This window comes from Vigna unguiculata, chromosome 10 (genome assembly GCF_037176805.1).
Source record: "Vigna unguiculata cultivar grain cowpea cultivar isolate G323 ecotype 2 chromosome 10, ASM3717680v1, whole genome shotgun sequence".
Lineage (NCBI taxonomy): Eukaryota > Viridiplantae > Streptophyta > Magnoliopsida > Fabales > Fabaceae > Vigna > Vigna unguiculata.
This window is the reverse complement of record NC_140801.1, coordinates 12,111,979-12,128,013: the sequence shown is the minus strand read 5'-3', so window position 1 is coordinate 12,128,013 and position 16,035 is coordinate 12,111,979. Positions and strand designations below refer to the sequence as shown.

Here is a 16,035-nt window from a genome sequence, read left to right as displayed (position 1 = left end):
TGAAGAAGCATTCAAGCATGAAGATGAATTATAAAAGATTGTCAAATTAATTAGAAGAAGAAGATTAGTTAAGTAAACTCGGAGATGGTATATAATGCATTTAAAATTTAAATATAATTATATTTTACTTAGTTTTTCTTTAAAAATATTATATTTCATTTATTTATTATATACCATGCCATTCATAATTAAGAAAATAAAAAACAAATCATAATTCAAGTCTCAATTTGATAACCATGGGTTCGACTAGATTTAAGGCATTTTCTTAGTATTATTTAAAACTACTTGAGTTTTTAATGAGTGTTTTCATTGACTATCAAATTGTGTACGTGCCATGTTTCATATAGAACACCCACAAGTAACACATTTCAATCAATTTGATTGTTGCCCATAAAATGCTCAGAGTTAACTTCATAATTGATATTATTGAATATCCAGTCATATCCATTTGAAAGAAATTAAGGGGTTAATGATTGATTCTAGTCTAGATTTGATTACTCATCACACAGTCATGCAGAATATTTCTTCTAAAAATATATATGAGTTATTGAACAATAAATATCAAAAGCTGGAATAGCTCAGTTGGTTAGAGCGTGTGGCTGTTAACCACAAGGTCGGAGGTTCGAACCCTCCTTCTAGCGAATTTTTGCATTTTTTTTCTTTACATTTATTTTGGTTTTGGTTTTCTGTTTTTCATTTTTTTCTTTTATTTTGGCATAATTGAAAATTTAATATTATGGTCGATGAGGGATAACAGTATTATTATCTTAGTGTAATATAAACTTAACTTTTGTTTTTAAAATGTATTTTCATGTTTAAATTAAAACATAATTAATAACGTAATGTGTACATTGAAATTATATAAAATGGGGGTGACGGTTACCAGTAATCTACTCAAACCCCAGAAAATCTGATGGATGTGAAGATGAGTATTAAATTTTAAATAAGCCTGTTATAAATTTGTTTTCAGTGTTTTGTGGGAGACAGATTAATTGAGCTAAATAGATATTTAATCCGACAGCTTACTATACCTATAAATAATAGGTTAAAATCTTCCTTATAAAAAATAAAATTATATTAAGGAAATAACAACTACACCTACTAAATAATTATTGTTGAGTGTAAGATTATCCAAGAATTCACATCTTTGTCTATGTTTAAAAGAATACAAAATTATGGAGAAAAATGTGAATTCAATTTTTATTTAGTAGATCACGTTGTGGATTTTCTTGACAAATGATAGCTCATCCTCAATGGAATGCATGATGGTTCTTTGACCTTTAGAGCTTTTGAAAGAGTATTTATTTTTCATCGTTTTGCATTGGATGTTTCTTGGAGAAAACTATCTAGTGATCTAGAGAAAAAAAAAAAGATAGAATATTTCATTATAGTGCAAACTCTTAATCTTGAGTCATTGTTTAGGAAGCTGTGTGAAGAGCTTTAAATGAAGATCACATTTGATGACCTTAAAAAAAAATTTAACATCCTTATATAATTTTAATGTAATATCAAATTAACCATCAACATTGCCCGTAATTTAGAGCATTGCTCATAATCTATAACATGTTATTACTGAAAAAAAAAAAAAGGTGTAGGTTTTTCAAGATGACATGAAAAGATTGATCATAGATCGAATAAGAGAGAGGGTCATTTGGAAAAGATTCGTCGATACTCAAGTCAATAAGAATATAAAATATATGAATATATAATGTGAGTAAGAGAAATTAAGTACTTCATATGGGAATGCCTAGAATTTATAGGCAAAAGAGGACAAAAAAAGGTATCAATTGATTGTCAAATAAAATTAATTGGCGAAATTTTTGTTATTTGATTTATTATTTTCATATGTGCGTCAATTATCACGTTTAATGAGATTTGTGGCATATTGTGCTCATATTTATATTAATTATGATATGATATTTATTACGAGAACAATATATGCGTATGCATGATATTATGAGAATATTTATATTTATTTAATATTATTGTCCAGTTCGGATGGAGGGGAACTACATGAGTCACCCATGGTGCTAGATAAGGATGACAAAAATATTCGATCCCACAAATATTCGCGGATAAAATTCGTTACGGGTAGTAAGCAAATACTTCAAACAGGTACCTGTGGGTAACGAATAACAAATAATGTATTACCCACTTATAAACGGGTTGAGTATGGGTATCATATTACTCGTACCCGTGGATATTCATTACTTGTGAAAAATTAAAACTAAAATTTAATTTATATTTTATTAGGTTAAATTTAATTAAAATTAAAATATAATTTATATTTAATTTAATTTACATTATATTTTATATTTTTTTGTAATTTTATTTAGATTTTATTTTGAAAATCAATAATATTTCTTTTAAATATCCGCAGATTTTAAAAGACCCGCAGATATTTTATAAATGGGTATTCGGCGGATAATAGGATAAATAACAAGTTATTTTTTTTTGTTGCGGATCAAGTATTGGGTAGGCATTATCCATGCCTGACCCGACTCATTGTTATCCTTAGTGTTAGAAGGAGGGCCTTGAAGGTTATAAATTGCATTCATAATGCGCACAACAAAAAATTATTGGATCTATTTTGGCTAAAACATGTATACTAGATAAGTAGACAAAAATTAAGGAAAAATACCTTAATCGAGTTTCGAGAATTTTTCCCATCAAATGCAGGAAGGCCCTACACGTATATCCACACTAAGACATACTTTTGTTGTGTCAATCCTTGACTAGTGAAAAAAATTGTAACCTCAGTAATTTGATAAAAGCAACTCTTTCAAATAAAGAGAGATTGATTTTGAAACTGCTCATCTTTCAGTTCTAGAAAAAAAGTTTTATGAAAACAAGTCTCAAAATGTGTTTTATAAAGAATTTGTTCATCAAAGTTGAAGTTGCATATAAATATAAAGTTAAAATATATTTTTCGTCTCACGTCAAATTTTGTTAAATCAGTTCTAGTTTTGTTAAATTTTGTTTTATGCTCAAATTTGTCCCAATTTTCGTCAATTTTGTTCAATTTGGTCTCTTTTTCTAACATCATTTAAGTTATTGATGATAATAAATAATTATTGCCACATGTCACTTTGTGGTTTTTCTGATTTTTGTAATTTTGTAATTTTTTTTTTTATTTTTTTAAATGTTCACGTATCAACTCAACCGTGTGTCACATGTCAGAGTCAATGTTTTATATTTAATTTAGTCCCTATATTTGTTATTTTTGTTCAATTTAGTCTCAATTTTGTTTAAAATTTGAGCAATTTTGTCTCTCTCGAAATTTGGACCAAATTTATTTTTTATATAAAATTATAATAATATGAATTTTAATATATTTAATAAAAAATGCGAATTTTAATATAAAAATTAAATTTAGTCTCAACTTAGAGAAAGGTAAAATTAATTCATGTTAAAAAAAATCGGCACTAAATTGAACAAAATTAACGGCCATAGGAACCAAATTGAATATAAAACATTAATTCTGACATATGGTATACGGCTGGGTTGACATGTGGACATTTAAAAAAAAAAATCATGAAGTGACACGTCGTGATGACTGTTAGTGATTTAAACAGTGTTAGCAAAAGAGACAAAATTGAACAAAATTAACGAAAATTAAGACGTATTTGAACACAAAAATAAAATTATGACTGATTTGACAAAGTTGGACGAAAATTTGATAAAAAAAATGTATTTTAACCTAAAAATAAATAATCATAAAAATATTATTATTTTAATAAATTTTTGTAATGTTATAATTATATAACAGAGATAATTCTAATTTTATATTATATTATATATATATATATATAAACATTTGTAAAACATTTTAATTTTTATCAATTATTCCAATTAAAATAAAAATACTTTTAATTTTAAACACTACATATTTCAAAGACTAAAAGAAAGAAAGATATATGTAAAAAACAAAATACAAGGATAACAAATTATTTACACCATAAAAACAATTACCAAATCCAATTCTGATATGGTCATAGATTATCGTTTAAATAAACAACCTCCCAATAAAAATTAAATTCACCCTAATAATCTAGAAATTAATTCTGAAAGGTTTAAATAAACATTTCACAGGGCATGATTTAAAAGAAAGACATCGAGGCACCCAAATGGTTCTGTAATCAAAGTCCAGATTGAAAGAGAAGATAGAAGAATGGGCGATTACCATTTCGTGTACAAGGACGTAGAAGGAGCCTCTACTCAATGGGACGATATCCAGAGAAAGCTCGGAAATTTGCCCGAAAAGCCACCCGCTTTCAAGCCCCCACCGTTCACCCCTTCCTCTGATGATCAACCCAAAGACAAAACCTGGATCGATTCCAAAACCTCCGAAGAACTCGAAGACCTCGAAGACGACCTCGACGATGATCGATTCCTCCAAGAATATAGGTTCTACTTCACCTTTTTGTTTTTTTCAAGGTTTTTCTTTCGTGGGTGGGTTTTCTTTTTCTCCAAGGTGGTCGAGATTGAAGAAAATTTGAAGCTTTTCATGAATTTGTTGATGGGGTTCTTTGCTTTGGTTACTAGAAAACAACTGTATGAGACTTGTATTTGTTTGGTTATTCTATTTTTTGATGAGTACAACTTGGTTGGGAAATGTTGTGGATTTGATATTTTATAGCAAATTAATGCTTAGGAGTCTGTTTATTTACCCTTTTGTTGCATCTTTTCTGTTATCGAATGCTAAATGTTGTTTTCTGGATTTAACATTTTGTAGAGAATTAAAGCTTAAGAGCCTATTTTCGCTCTTGTTAATGGCTTTTTTTGTGCTGAACTTACTTGAAAAGTAGGAATAAATCAGATTATGAGAAAGCAAAATTTGGTTTGCTTGCGTGTATGTGTTTTTTCTACTTGTTCTTAATTGAATCATTTTGCTGTGATAGGAAGAAGAGGTTGGCTGAGATGCAAGAGGCAGCTAAAGTACTGAGGTTTGGATCTGTGATTCCTATTTCAGGATCTGATTTTGTTCGAGAGGTGTCACAGGCTCCATCTGATGTTTGGGTGGTTGTCATCCTTTACAAGGATGGGTATGATTTGATTTTGGATTTCTTTGATTCTATAATCTATAGCTTTTCAGGGTCCTGTTTTTTATGGTGATTGTTTATGTGTTTTTGACAGGATTCCTGAATGTGGCTTGTTGATGCAAAGCATTGAAGAATTGGCGATAAAATATCCTGCAACAAAATTTGTTAAGATAATATCCACAGATTGTATCCCAAACTATCCAGATCGAAATGTTCCAACTTTATTGGTTTACAACAATGGGGCAGTTAAAGGAAATTATGTGGGTCTGCATAGTTTCGGGCGAAGATGTACTCCTGAAGGTATTTATGTCTAAGAATGCCAGCCTCGTTATTTTTTGTTCTTTCATTTTGATGGAATTAAAGGCCAAGCTTTCAGAGGAGTTTCTAACAATAAGTGATGCATTTTTTATGACATACTAGAACTAGTTTAAAGGTTTTTGCTTCCAGTGTGAATGCAATCCTCATCAATTTTGTTAAATAACTGTTATAGTGTTGCCATAAGACTATGATGAGGTGTTTTTCAACCCCTATGCCACATGCAATTTGTGAAGAGAGGCCAACTATGGCAGCACCATGGACCACAATGGTCTTTTTGTATGGTGAAACGTTGGCCTTCATCTGCCATTGATAACCTTGATCCTGATAGCTATCTGCTTAATTAGTCAGATTTTGTTTTGGTCTACATCATTTTGACAACATTATTACATTTAGGTAGCGTTTGGTTAGCTGTTATGTGGCTTTCCTTCTCCTTAAAAGGAGGAGCTGACACTCTTTTCATAAAAATTCTTCAAAATTGAAGCAGCTTATTGCTTTAAAGGAGCTTAAGATCTGCTTATGCGGAGTTTCTTTGGCAAGACTCCAATTCGAATCCAACCTTGATCTCTTTTTTTGGTTTTCTTTTCCTGAAACAATTTGGAAAACCTAAACTTCTTGACCATTTGACTCTCGCCGCACAGCAAATTTTCTCCTAGTTATCGCAGTTCTCTTGCATTACACTGTTATTGTTGTAGACTTGGTTTCAGACTCTGTTCTCTGTTCTATGTCATTGTTGTGCTCTTTAAGGACAGTGTAGTAGCCAATGAGTTTAATTCTGTTGTGATTTTCTTTATTGCATTGTTAGTTAGTTGGCACAATGCGCTTCTATAAATAAGCAAGCTCTAAAGAGAGCTGAGGCATTCTGATTTTCAATCAAACACTTCTTGTAAACTTTCCTCAAATCAATACAATTCTTCAGATTCTATTCATTCATTGGAATCCCTAAAGTCCTGTAGTTCTTCGAATAGTTCCTATCCCTGGTTGTGTCTTCATCAAATGGTATTTCTCTTCCATGTTTTGAATTGTGCCTCTTTGTTTTCTCTATCAGTCTTTAACTTGACTTTTGATACTCATACCAATATCATTAGCACTCCATTTTCTCATACTCCACACCTCATTCTTTGTAGACAAATTTTGTGTCAATCCACTTGGTTGACTAAGTAGGTTATTTTTGTTTTTACCGAATAACTTTCTCCTTAAATGAAATATTAGGTTTGTAAGAGTCACACACTAAATGAAAGGGATTCTAGTATGCATTTCCGACTAAAACAGCTAGCTTTTGTGGTATTGTTCCTCTAAGGTTCTTTAATAAAAAATGTATAAAGCAAAGTAGAAAACAAACAACTATATGTTTATTTTTTTCAAGTATTTATTTTTCCTTTTAATTTAAAGGAGCTATTAAATTTAAAAAGAAGAAAGAGATAGACCACCAAACATCATTGTTGTATTTTGTTTGTTTTTGACTCATCTATATATAGTCTCCTTGCCACATGACATGTAAATTAGTATACATGCTACCATGTACTTACTACCCTACTAATTTGTAAGATTAGCGGTGAAGACAATGGTTTTGTTACCTTACTTAGTGCCCCATGATTAGATTTGTTGTTTTTACCTTATTTAGTGCCCCTTGAATAGATGAGGTCATCCCTGGTGGCAATTCTTCTCTAACCTTTCTTACATTACTTCAAAGTTGGGTAGTGTTAACACATTGAACTCTTTGCATGGTGGAATGTCAGGTGTTGCATTAGTGTTGTGCCAATCGAATCCTGTTCTGAATGATGGTCATAGTAAAAATGAAGCAGTAATCGAAGGAGTCCGCAAACAGTTTATAGAGAAAGTCGTTGCTGATCATGAAGAAGAGGGTGATGATTACTCAAGTGATTAACATTTTTTTTTTTGTCTTTGTTGTGTTGTTTTCTTTGGAGGTGGGCTGTGTTTCCAACTTTCTTTTGGTCTCACTTTTAAAATTTTGCCTGAAAAACACTAGTGGTAATGTTTAACTATCTGTGTGTTGTATAGTCTATTTTTATTTTAGTAATGAGATGATTTTGTGAGGTACTACGTGTATTTACTTTTTGTAAACGTATGAATGATTGAATGAATGAAAGACCTGTACAAGTAAACATAAGAACCTCGATATTAGTTTGGCTTTGAAAACAATGATATATAAAACAAAATAATGTGCAAGAATAAGAAATATAGTATTAAATATATTTTTGGTCATTTAAGTTTAATTGAAAATTATAATTAATTCTTTTTTTAAATTTTGACACAATTTAGTCTTTTAATTTTGGAAATACGTTAATTTAGTCATTTTAATTAAATTGATAGCTTAATTGATATTTCAAACGCTTTTTATAATAATATTTGAGTTGTTTACATTGTTTGATATATTTTTGTTTCAATGTTAGTTAGAAAATGTGTTTGAAACATCAAATAAATTTAACAAAATTTGGTTCAAATGATTAAATTTATGCATTTTTACATAGGAAAACTAAATTAGTCTAAACTTTTGAAGGGAGACTAATTAATTTCAATTTTCATTGAAACTTGATAATTAGAAACATATTTAACCTTTTGGGTTAAATATACTTTTTATGTCTAAATTATTTAAAAAAATGTTTTTTTTTGCTAAACTAAACTATATATCTATTTTATTCTTGAGAGTTATGCAAATATCTTTTCTAATAAATAATAAATTTTTATTTTGGTTTATAATATAAGTTTTCATGTTTATTAATGAGGATATTTTACATTATTTTCATAAATTGTAGAAAGAAGAAGATAAATAATTAAGATGAAAAATGATTTTAATATACGGTTTGTAATTAAAAAATATATTTAATCTATATTTTTAGATTATTTGGTTGTGAAATACATAGGAGTTGTATTAAGAGATGATAATTGATTAGTTCGAAGTCAAAAAATTCATTGGATATCCGTTTAAAAAATATTCACAAATATTCGTAGATATCTATGAATATCTAAAAAAAATAGTATACAAATTTTTAAAATAAAATTTAAATAAAATAATATATATAAATTAAATTTTAATTTTAATTAAATTTAATATTATAAAATATAAATTTAATTTAATTTTAATTAAATTTAATTTAACTTAAAAAATTAAAAATTAGATTTCAATTTTACTTTTTTACAAAAAATAAATATTTATAAATACAAATAATATAATAATCAGATTCGTTTATTAACGAATATTATATAACACCTTAATGTGTCACAAATATTAATTATCTGCTGCGGACTAAGATATTTTCATTAAATGCTTTTGTTGATAAAACAATATTGACTATAAATCTATTTTTTGTTGATGTTGGGTTAGTGTTGGACATTGAATTGTTTTTTCATTACTTTTTCAAAATTTAAAACAATAATTTGGAAGACGATGTTGGTACATGAAATATTAAGTATTACTTCATTAAATATATTTATTTATCTTAAAAAGAATATTAGAAATTAAAAAAGAGATTAAATATTTTAGAGAAATGGAAATGAACAAAAAATATTTTATTAACTAAAATTTAAATTCATTCATGTTTTTTTAAGAACTATAAAAAGATTGATTTCAAATTTATTCACGGATTAAAATATAAGTGTATGGAACCAAAATAATAAGCTGTGAATTTATAGGAGCTGAAAATTTATTTAAGTTTACATATAAAATTATAAAAGGTGAAAAAAATCTTTATATAATTAATTTATCGTGAAGTATATTAATGAGAATGGTTTCTCTTATTTGTTCATTAGCCATTAATTAACTTATGAGAAGTGTTTCGGGGGTAGGGACCAAGAACCTACTAAAGAACCTCTTCAAGCTTACTCCACTTCCCACGGCCACAATAACCTCCAAGAAAATCCACTCCTTAGCTCGATCGGTTGGGATGACGATCGGGGTACCTGTCTAAAGGGCTCCGATGCTTAAGTCAGTAAAGAACCGATCGGTGTATCAGTGTAACTGCTATAATAAATGCGAATTTAAGATCCCCACCAACCTACCTTTGCGCCCTATTTATAGTTTTCGGTGTGGGCCTATGATTAGGGTTCCTTAATCCCGGCCCAATGATCCTTTAATTAAGATTATTGACTCGTTTAACGTTAATTAACCCGATTGACTGGTTGTTTGACCGTACGACCGATCACCGCTTGACTGGGTTAGTTATACCCCGTTTTTAACAAGTGAACGATTCGTGTATGGCTGATCGATTGACGGACGCATGTAAAGGGCTACGCGAATCTAAAGAGATTGATCGACCGATCGACCCGATGGTTGATCAACTGATTGTTCTTTATTAGGTTTTGGTGCTGTTCGTGCGTGGCCGATCGACCGATTGCTTCTGGCGATACAGTGACTTATGTGTATAACCGTTTGACTGATGGTCCTACAATTTGCTCAACAGGTCGTTCGACCGATGGTCTCTCAACGATGCTATGTGGTTTGTTTGTAGAACCGATTGACCGATGGTCCTACACAATTTATTTACTCGGCCGTTCGACCGATGGTGTTTTATATACGAGTTTTTCCAACCTTGTCCGATGGGCCTGAGGATTGGCTTTGGCCGATTGACCGATGGGACATACAGTACAAGTAGTGATACTAAACACACTACCACTTAAACCGTTAAAAGAACAATTTTTTATTTTTTTTAAGATCTAGAATGCTAAGTAAGTCCATATTAAAGTCAAGCACATTGATTCTTTTATGTTTTTTATTCTCTTTCTCACTTTTTCCGATGCTTTTCCTAAGGTGTGACTCTCCACAATCATCTATTCTATTTAAATACATACATAGAGATGTCAATAGAACGGGTAGGATATAAGTAGTAGCTCTCTCGTACCTTATTCGCTAGATAAATATCTGTTCCGTACCCGTACCCATATTCGTCGGGTATCCATTATGCGGATACCTGCCTGTTTTTTTCATATCCACGGGTATTCATGGGTACCTGCGGGTATGTGCAAAATTATTTAAAAAATAAATATTTAATCATAAATTCATATAAAATAAAATAAAATACATCACTGCCATAATTTTAAATAAAGTTCAAATAAACTCAAGTTGATACAATTGTAAAAGTAAATATAAAATAACGTTCAACACAATGGAAATTCTTTAATTAGTGTTTTGATCAACAAACTCACTTTCTCCCATTGATTCCTACAAAATAAACAAATAATAAACCTCAATTGTCGTGTCGCTGGGTCCTCATATAAATAGGTATGTGTGGCTGTTGTTATTTTCACGTTTTCCTCTCTCTTTCTACCCGAGCCTCCGATCGGTTTCTTATATTTGCAGGTAAAAAAAAAAATGTCTTCCAGTGCATCGAGTTCAGATGGTTTGTCGGGTGGGGTCGATCTCCGCTTTATTCAGCTCTTCTGATGCGGGGACTTCATTCGGGGGAGTATCAAGTTCAACGGATTCTCCCATCCTTCTCAGCGGCAGCCCAGAAGCCGAGCAGCCGGTCGCCGAGGCGGCGGAGCAGGTCGTTGCTTCGGAAGAGAGTGGGGACGTCATAAGTATCGACGTTCGCGATGAGGGGGAGTAGGCTAACCTGCCTGAGATACAGGGATACGATTGGGCCCCTTATGACCCGCGTACGCATACAACAAGGTTCCGATGGGGCAATGACTTGGGGGATCTGGTCGAGCGAACCAAGATTTTTGGCGATGAGGTGGAAGATGGATTTCTTCGGGTCAAGGTGTGCGCTAGCAATGAGAGGGTCTGCCACGGAAAGGGGGCGGCGAAGCTAGAGTTCTTCTACGTGTACGCTTGTCTCTTCCACGATTTGGGTTTGACTGTGTCGTTCGCCGACTGGCAAATGACGTTCTTCGTCAGATCCAATGTGCGCCGACCCAGATACATCCGAACGCCTGGGCGTCGATGCAGGCGTTCGATGTTCTATGCCTAGCGGCCGGTCTGACAGCGACCATGCCCCTGTTTCTACACTTCTACAAGACTCGACCGACGACGTCGAAAGGCTGGGTCTCTTTTCTTGGGGCGAATAAGAGTTTGTTCACCCTTTACCTCGCCTCCTACAAAGGTTTCAAGACCGGCTTTTTTAAGGTCGCGATTCCCGATCGAGGAAGGAAGTTCATTTTCGATGAGGAAGGTCGGCCGAAGTTCCCCTTATACTGGATGGCTTTTCCCCCACCTACCGATCCATGGGCTGAAGACCGCTTGTCTCCCTCCGAGCGGGCCGACCTGGCCGTCCTCAAGACCTTGCCCGACAAGATCCCCCCGCGACCTCTGATCCAATGCCTCTGCTCCCCGGATTTGCCGAGGGCGGTTTATGGTTAGTTGTTCTGATCTTCTCGATCGTCCTGGTGGTTGTAATTAACTTATATGTTTTGTTTCCTGCTTCGTAGATATCATGGCCCGGACGACCGTTTCGAACGCTGAGTTCTTGGCTCGCGCTAAGACTTGACGAAGGGAAGAGGATGCTGCTGAGGAGTTTGTGCCCCTACAGAGCGTCCCCGCAGCCCCTTCTACCGTTCCTACTCCTACCAACACCGCTCCGACCGGTGCCTCGGGTGTCGTTACAAGACCCCGTTTTGTCGTGAAGCCTCCCAGCTCCGGTGCTGCTGGTGCTGCGGCAGACAAAGGGAAAAAGTCCAGCCGGGATGACTCCCCCACCGGCCGGTCGTCCAAGAAAAGCAAGAAGGGCGAGGCTTCCGGGTCGCTGGCTAATGCTTTCCTCGACAGCGACGTTCGACTCGACGAGGAGGTCTCCTTCCAATTGGGACCTCGCGTGAAGGACATGCTCAAGGACGTGTCTGAAGAGGAGGCCCTTCGTATGGCCGGGGAGTTGACCTTCAAGCTTGCTGCGATTTACACTAAGTTTCCACGCCCCGATTGCAGCAGGATGAAGAGCTTGGAGCAGGAGCTTGTAGCCGCAAAGACAGAGCTCCGAGAGGGGAAGGCCTCCGCGTCGGACTTGAAGACCCAGTTCGACCGGCTGAATGGCCTAAAGGCTGAACACGCCAAGTGCGCCGGTCTGCTTAAAGTTGTCGATGATCGGGCAAGGGAGGAGCAGACGAAGGCCACAGAGGCAACCGAGGAACTTCGCAAGCTTCAACGGCGCTTCGACAATTTGACGCTGGAGCATCTGGCCGTTTCCGGATCAGTCGCAGATTGGCAAAAGAAGGCCAAGGAATATCAGGCCGAGCTGTGGGTGGCCGATGAGCAAGTTTTCGCTTAGTATGAGACGGGCTTCCAGAATGCTGTCGATCATGCCGTCTTCTACTATCAGTGCTCCCCCGACCGGTTTGATGTACACTTAGGGGTGGTCGATGGGAAACTGGAGAGGGTCTTCGACCGGCTAGACGAGGTGAATGATCCTCCTGCTGACAATTAATTTTTAATGTTTGTATATTTTGACATAACCGATCGCATTCGATCGGCTGCTTGGTCGATCGCGTTCGATCGGTTATTAGGCCATTTTTTGATGAACACTTATATGTAAATGTTAAGCGCCTTTTTCTCCTTATCTCGTTGGTTTGCTTTTCTTTCGTTGTTGGTATTGGCGATCGTCCATTTTCCTTTATTGCTTCTCGCGGGCGATCGACCATTTTCTTCTATTGCTTCTCGCGGGCGATCGGCCATTTTCTTTTATTGCTTCTCGCGGGCGATCGGCCATTTTCTTTTATTGCTTCTCGCGGGCGGTCGGCCATTTCACATCTAACCATGTTGTTTTCATCGGTCAGCTGCGCTTAAGGAAGACTTAGTCGGGCGATCGGCCCGCGATTTTCGACTCGTTTCTTGCGATGTTTTCGTTTATTTGACCCGAACAGTTGACCCTCGTTTGCGCGTTCAATTTTAATTGTTTAGATCGTAGGTGTAGTACCTCGATCGCCTTAGACAGCTCGTGTCACTTATATACCCGTTGGGTTAATTAGATCGCTTGGATCGGTGCCAAAAAGAAAATTAGTTTTGTTCTTAGCAAGGATTGAACCCACAACCAACCAATTAACAATTTAAATACATAACCGCTCAACCAACACATATTTCATGATGACTCCCACAATTTTAAGGAGTTATCATCATCCAAACGAGTTCAATATATAAGCACACAAAAACACATAATTTAAATAACATCCAAGTGACACACATAGGACTCGAACCCAAGTCCTCACACACAATAAAGTACTCTCAACCACTTGAGCTAGTACCTTTCCACATCTTAGCTCCTCGCATTTATTGCTTTAAATGTTCTCGCTACCCGTCCTAATTAAATAATTAATTAAATAACTATTTAATTTTCCCGGGTCTTACACCTGTGATTAGGGTTCCTTAATCTCGGCCCAATGATCCTTTAATTAAGATTATTGACTCGTTTAACGTTAATTAACCCGATTGACTGGTTGTTTGACCGTACGACCGATCACCGCTTGACTGGGTTAGTTATACCCCGTTTTTAACAAGTGAACGATTCGTGTATGGCTGATCGATCGACGGACGCATGTAAAGGGCTACGCGAATCTAAAGAGATTGATCGACCGATCGACCCGATGGTTGATCAACTGATTGTTCTTTATTAGGTTTTGGTGCTGTTCGTGCGTGGCCGATCGACCGATTGCTTCTGGCGATACAGTGACTTATGTGTATAACCGTTTGACTGATGGTCCTACAATTTGCTCAACAAGTCGTTCGACCGATGGTCTCTCAACGATGCTATGTGGTTTGTTTGTAGAACCGATTGACCGATGGTCCTATACAATTTATTTACCCGGCCGTTCGACCAATGGTGTTTTATATACGAGTTTTTCCAACCTTGTCCGATGGGCCTGAGGATTGGCTTTGGCCGATTGACCGATGGGACATACAGTACAAGTAGTGATACTAAACACACTACCACTTAAACCGTTAAAAGAACAATTTTTTATGTTTTTTTAAGATCTAGAATGCTAAGTAAGTCCATATTAAAGTCAAGCACATTGATTCTTTTATGTTTTTTATTCTCTTTCTCACTTTTTCCGATGCTTTTCCTAAGGTGTGACTCTCCACAATCATCTATTCTGTTTAAATACATACATAGAGATGTCAATAGAACGGGTAGGATATAAGTAGTAGCTCTCTCGTACCTTATTCGCTAGATAAATATCTGTTCCGTACCCGTATCCATATTCTTCGGGTATCCATTATGCGGGTACCTGCCTATTTTTTCATATCCGCGGGTATTCATGGGTACCTGCGGGTATGTGCAAAATTATTTAAAAAATAAATATTTAATCATAAATTCATATAAAATAAAATAAAATACATCACTGCCATAATTTTAAATAAAGTTCAAATAAACTCAAGTTGATACAATTGTAAAAGTAAATATAAAATAACGTTCAACACAATGGAAATTCTTTAATTAGTGTTTTGATCAACAAACTCACATTCTCCCATTGATTCCTACAAAATAAACAAATAATAAACCTCAATTGTCATGTCCCAAGTATTCTTATTTTGATTCCATCATTTGACAACAAGCATATTATAAACGTCATTGTCTATATAAAGTTTGATGTATATGCCCAATTTCAAAGAAAGGAAAGAGAAGAATGTTAAGGGGTGTAAGTTTAGCGGGTACGGATATCCATGGGTACGGATACTATGATACCCATACTCGTCCCGTTAATATGCGGGTATCAAAAATACCCGTATCCGCGAGTAGCAAATATCCATTTTTAATATCTATTTTTTACCCGTTGCGGATTTTATTTGCGGATACCAATTTTTTTGACATCCCTACATACACCTTTATCCCTTAAATCTAGGAGTTCATGAGACATTTTTTGTAAAAAGATTAGTAAAAGTATTTTGAATAGATACCGTCCTATATTTAAAAGATCTATTTAATTTATACACCTGTTCAATATTTTCGTAATTAAATAATTATTTATTAAATTTTATTTTACAATAAATCTTTTAAATTAAATAATTAATAAACTTTTTTATCTTTTATTTTTTTTTAAATAAAATAAATTTATCAAATAATTAATAAACCCTTATACTCTTATCACAATCTTTTAAATAATTAAGAAACCATTTTATCTCTTATCATAATCTTTTAAATAAAATAAATCTCTTAAAATAATTAATAAATTATTTGATCTCTCACTTTAATTTTTTAATAAAAAAAACTTTGTATATATACTTTTTAATTATTACAATTTCGTAACTTGCCTTTTTTAATAGTATTTTGTTAAATTATATATATATATATATATATATATATATATATATACTTTTTTTTTAAATTACATTTCAATCTTTCTCAATATCATTTTTATAAAAGGTTTGTTTAACAAAATTAGATGACAACCTAATTAATAGTAATTAAACACTGATATGTTTTCATTTTCAGTACTGAATTTTTTATTAAGAAGAAGTAACTCAATATATACTTAAAAAAATTGCTATTATAAAACTAAAATAAATAATAATACAAAAAAATAAATAAATTAAAGTAATAAAAAATGTGATAATAAAAAAAATTAAATAAACTGTAAATTACAAACTGGTTGGAGTAACTTATAATTTATCAATTATTTCTAAATTAAGTTATTTCAAAATACTTGCTAAATATTTGTATGTTGATGAAATTAACGTATAAATAATTGAAATAAGGTACTAACTAACTTAGGGAGTCTTATTAAGGACCTTCTA

At 33.6% G+C, this 16,035-nt stretch overlaps 2 protein-coding genes and 1 non-coding gene across 3 annotated transcripts; all 3 read left to right on the top strand.

The window, feature by feature from the left end:
* The first annotated feature begins 567 nt into the window (after positions 1-567).
* Positions 568-641, top strand: TRNAN-GUU (transfer RNA asparagine (anticodon GUU)). Its single transcript has one exon. It is a non-coding gene; the product is annotated as a tRNA-Asn (tRNA).
* Positions 642-4,098: 3,457 nt separating this feature from the next.
* LOC114165919 (Thioredoxin superfamily protein) lies at positions 4,099-7,418 on the top strand. The gene is made up of 4 exons (XM_028050545.2): positions 4,099-4,407; positions 4,902-5,045; positions 5,137-5,342; positions 7,097-7,418. The coding sequence occupies exons 1-4, from the start codon at positions 4,172-4,174 to the stop codon at positions 7,243-7,245; spliced, it is 735 nt and encodes a 244-aa protein (XP_027906346.1). The 5' UTR covers positions 4,099-4,171; the 3' UTR covers positions 7,246-7,418.
* Positions 7,419-11,436: 4,018 nt separating this feature from the next.
* On the top strand, positions 11,437-12,792 carry LOC146882150 (uncharacterized). The gene is made up of 2 exons (XM_085667604.1): positions 11,437-11,671; positions 11,745-12,792. The coding sequence occupies exon 2, from the start codon at positions 12,137-12,139 to the stop codon at positions 12,575-12,577; it is 441 nt and encodes a 146-aa protein (XP_085523730.1). The 5' UTR covers positions 11,437-11,671; positions 11,745-12,136; the 3' UTR covers positions 12,578-12,792.
* Positions 12,793-16,035: the final 3,243 nt, after the last annotated feature.

Bases quoted from the DNA above. Each gene is read 5' to 3' on its own strand.
- LOC114165919 (XM_028050545.2), top strand. From the start codon at position 4,172: ATGGGCGATTACCATTTCGTGTACAAGGACGTAGAAGGAGCCTCTACT. The intron at 4,408-4,901 runs GTTCTACTTCAC...TTGCTGTGATAG, and splicing joins CGATTCCTCCAAGAATATAG to GAAGAAGAGGTTGGCTGAGA. The intron at 5,343-7,096 runs GTATTTATGTCT...GTGGAATGTCAG, and splicing joins GCGAAGATGTACTCCTGAAG to GTGTTGCATTAGTGTTGTGC.
- LOC146882150 (XM_085667604.1), top strand. From the start codon at position 12,137: ATGCTCAAGGACGTGTCTGAAGAGGAGGCCCTTCGTATGGCCGGGGAG.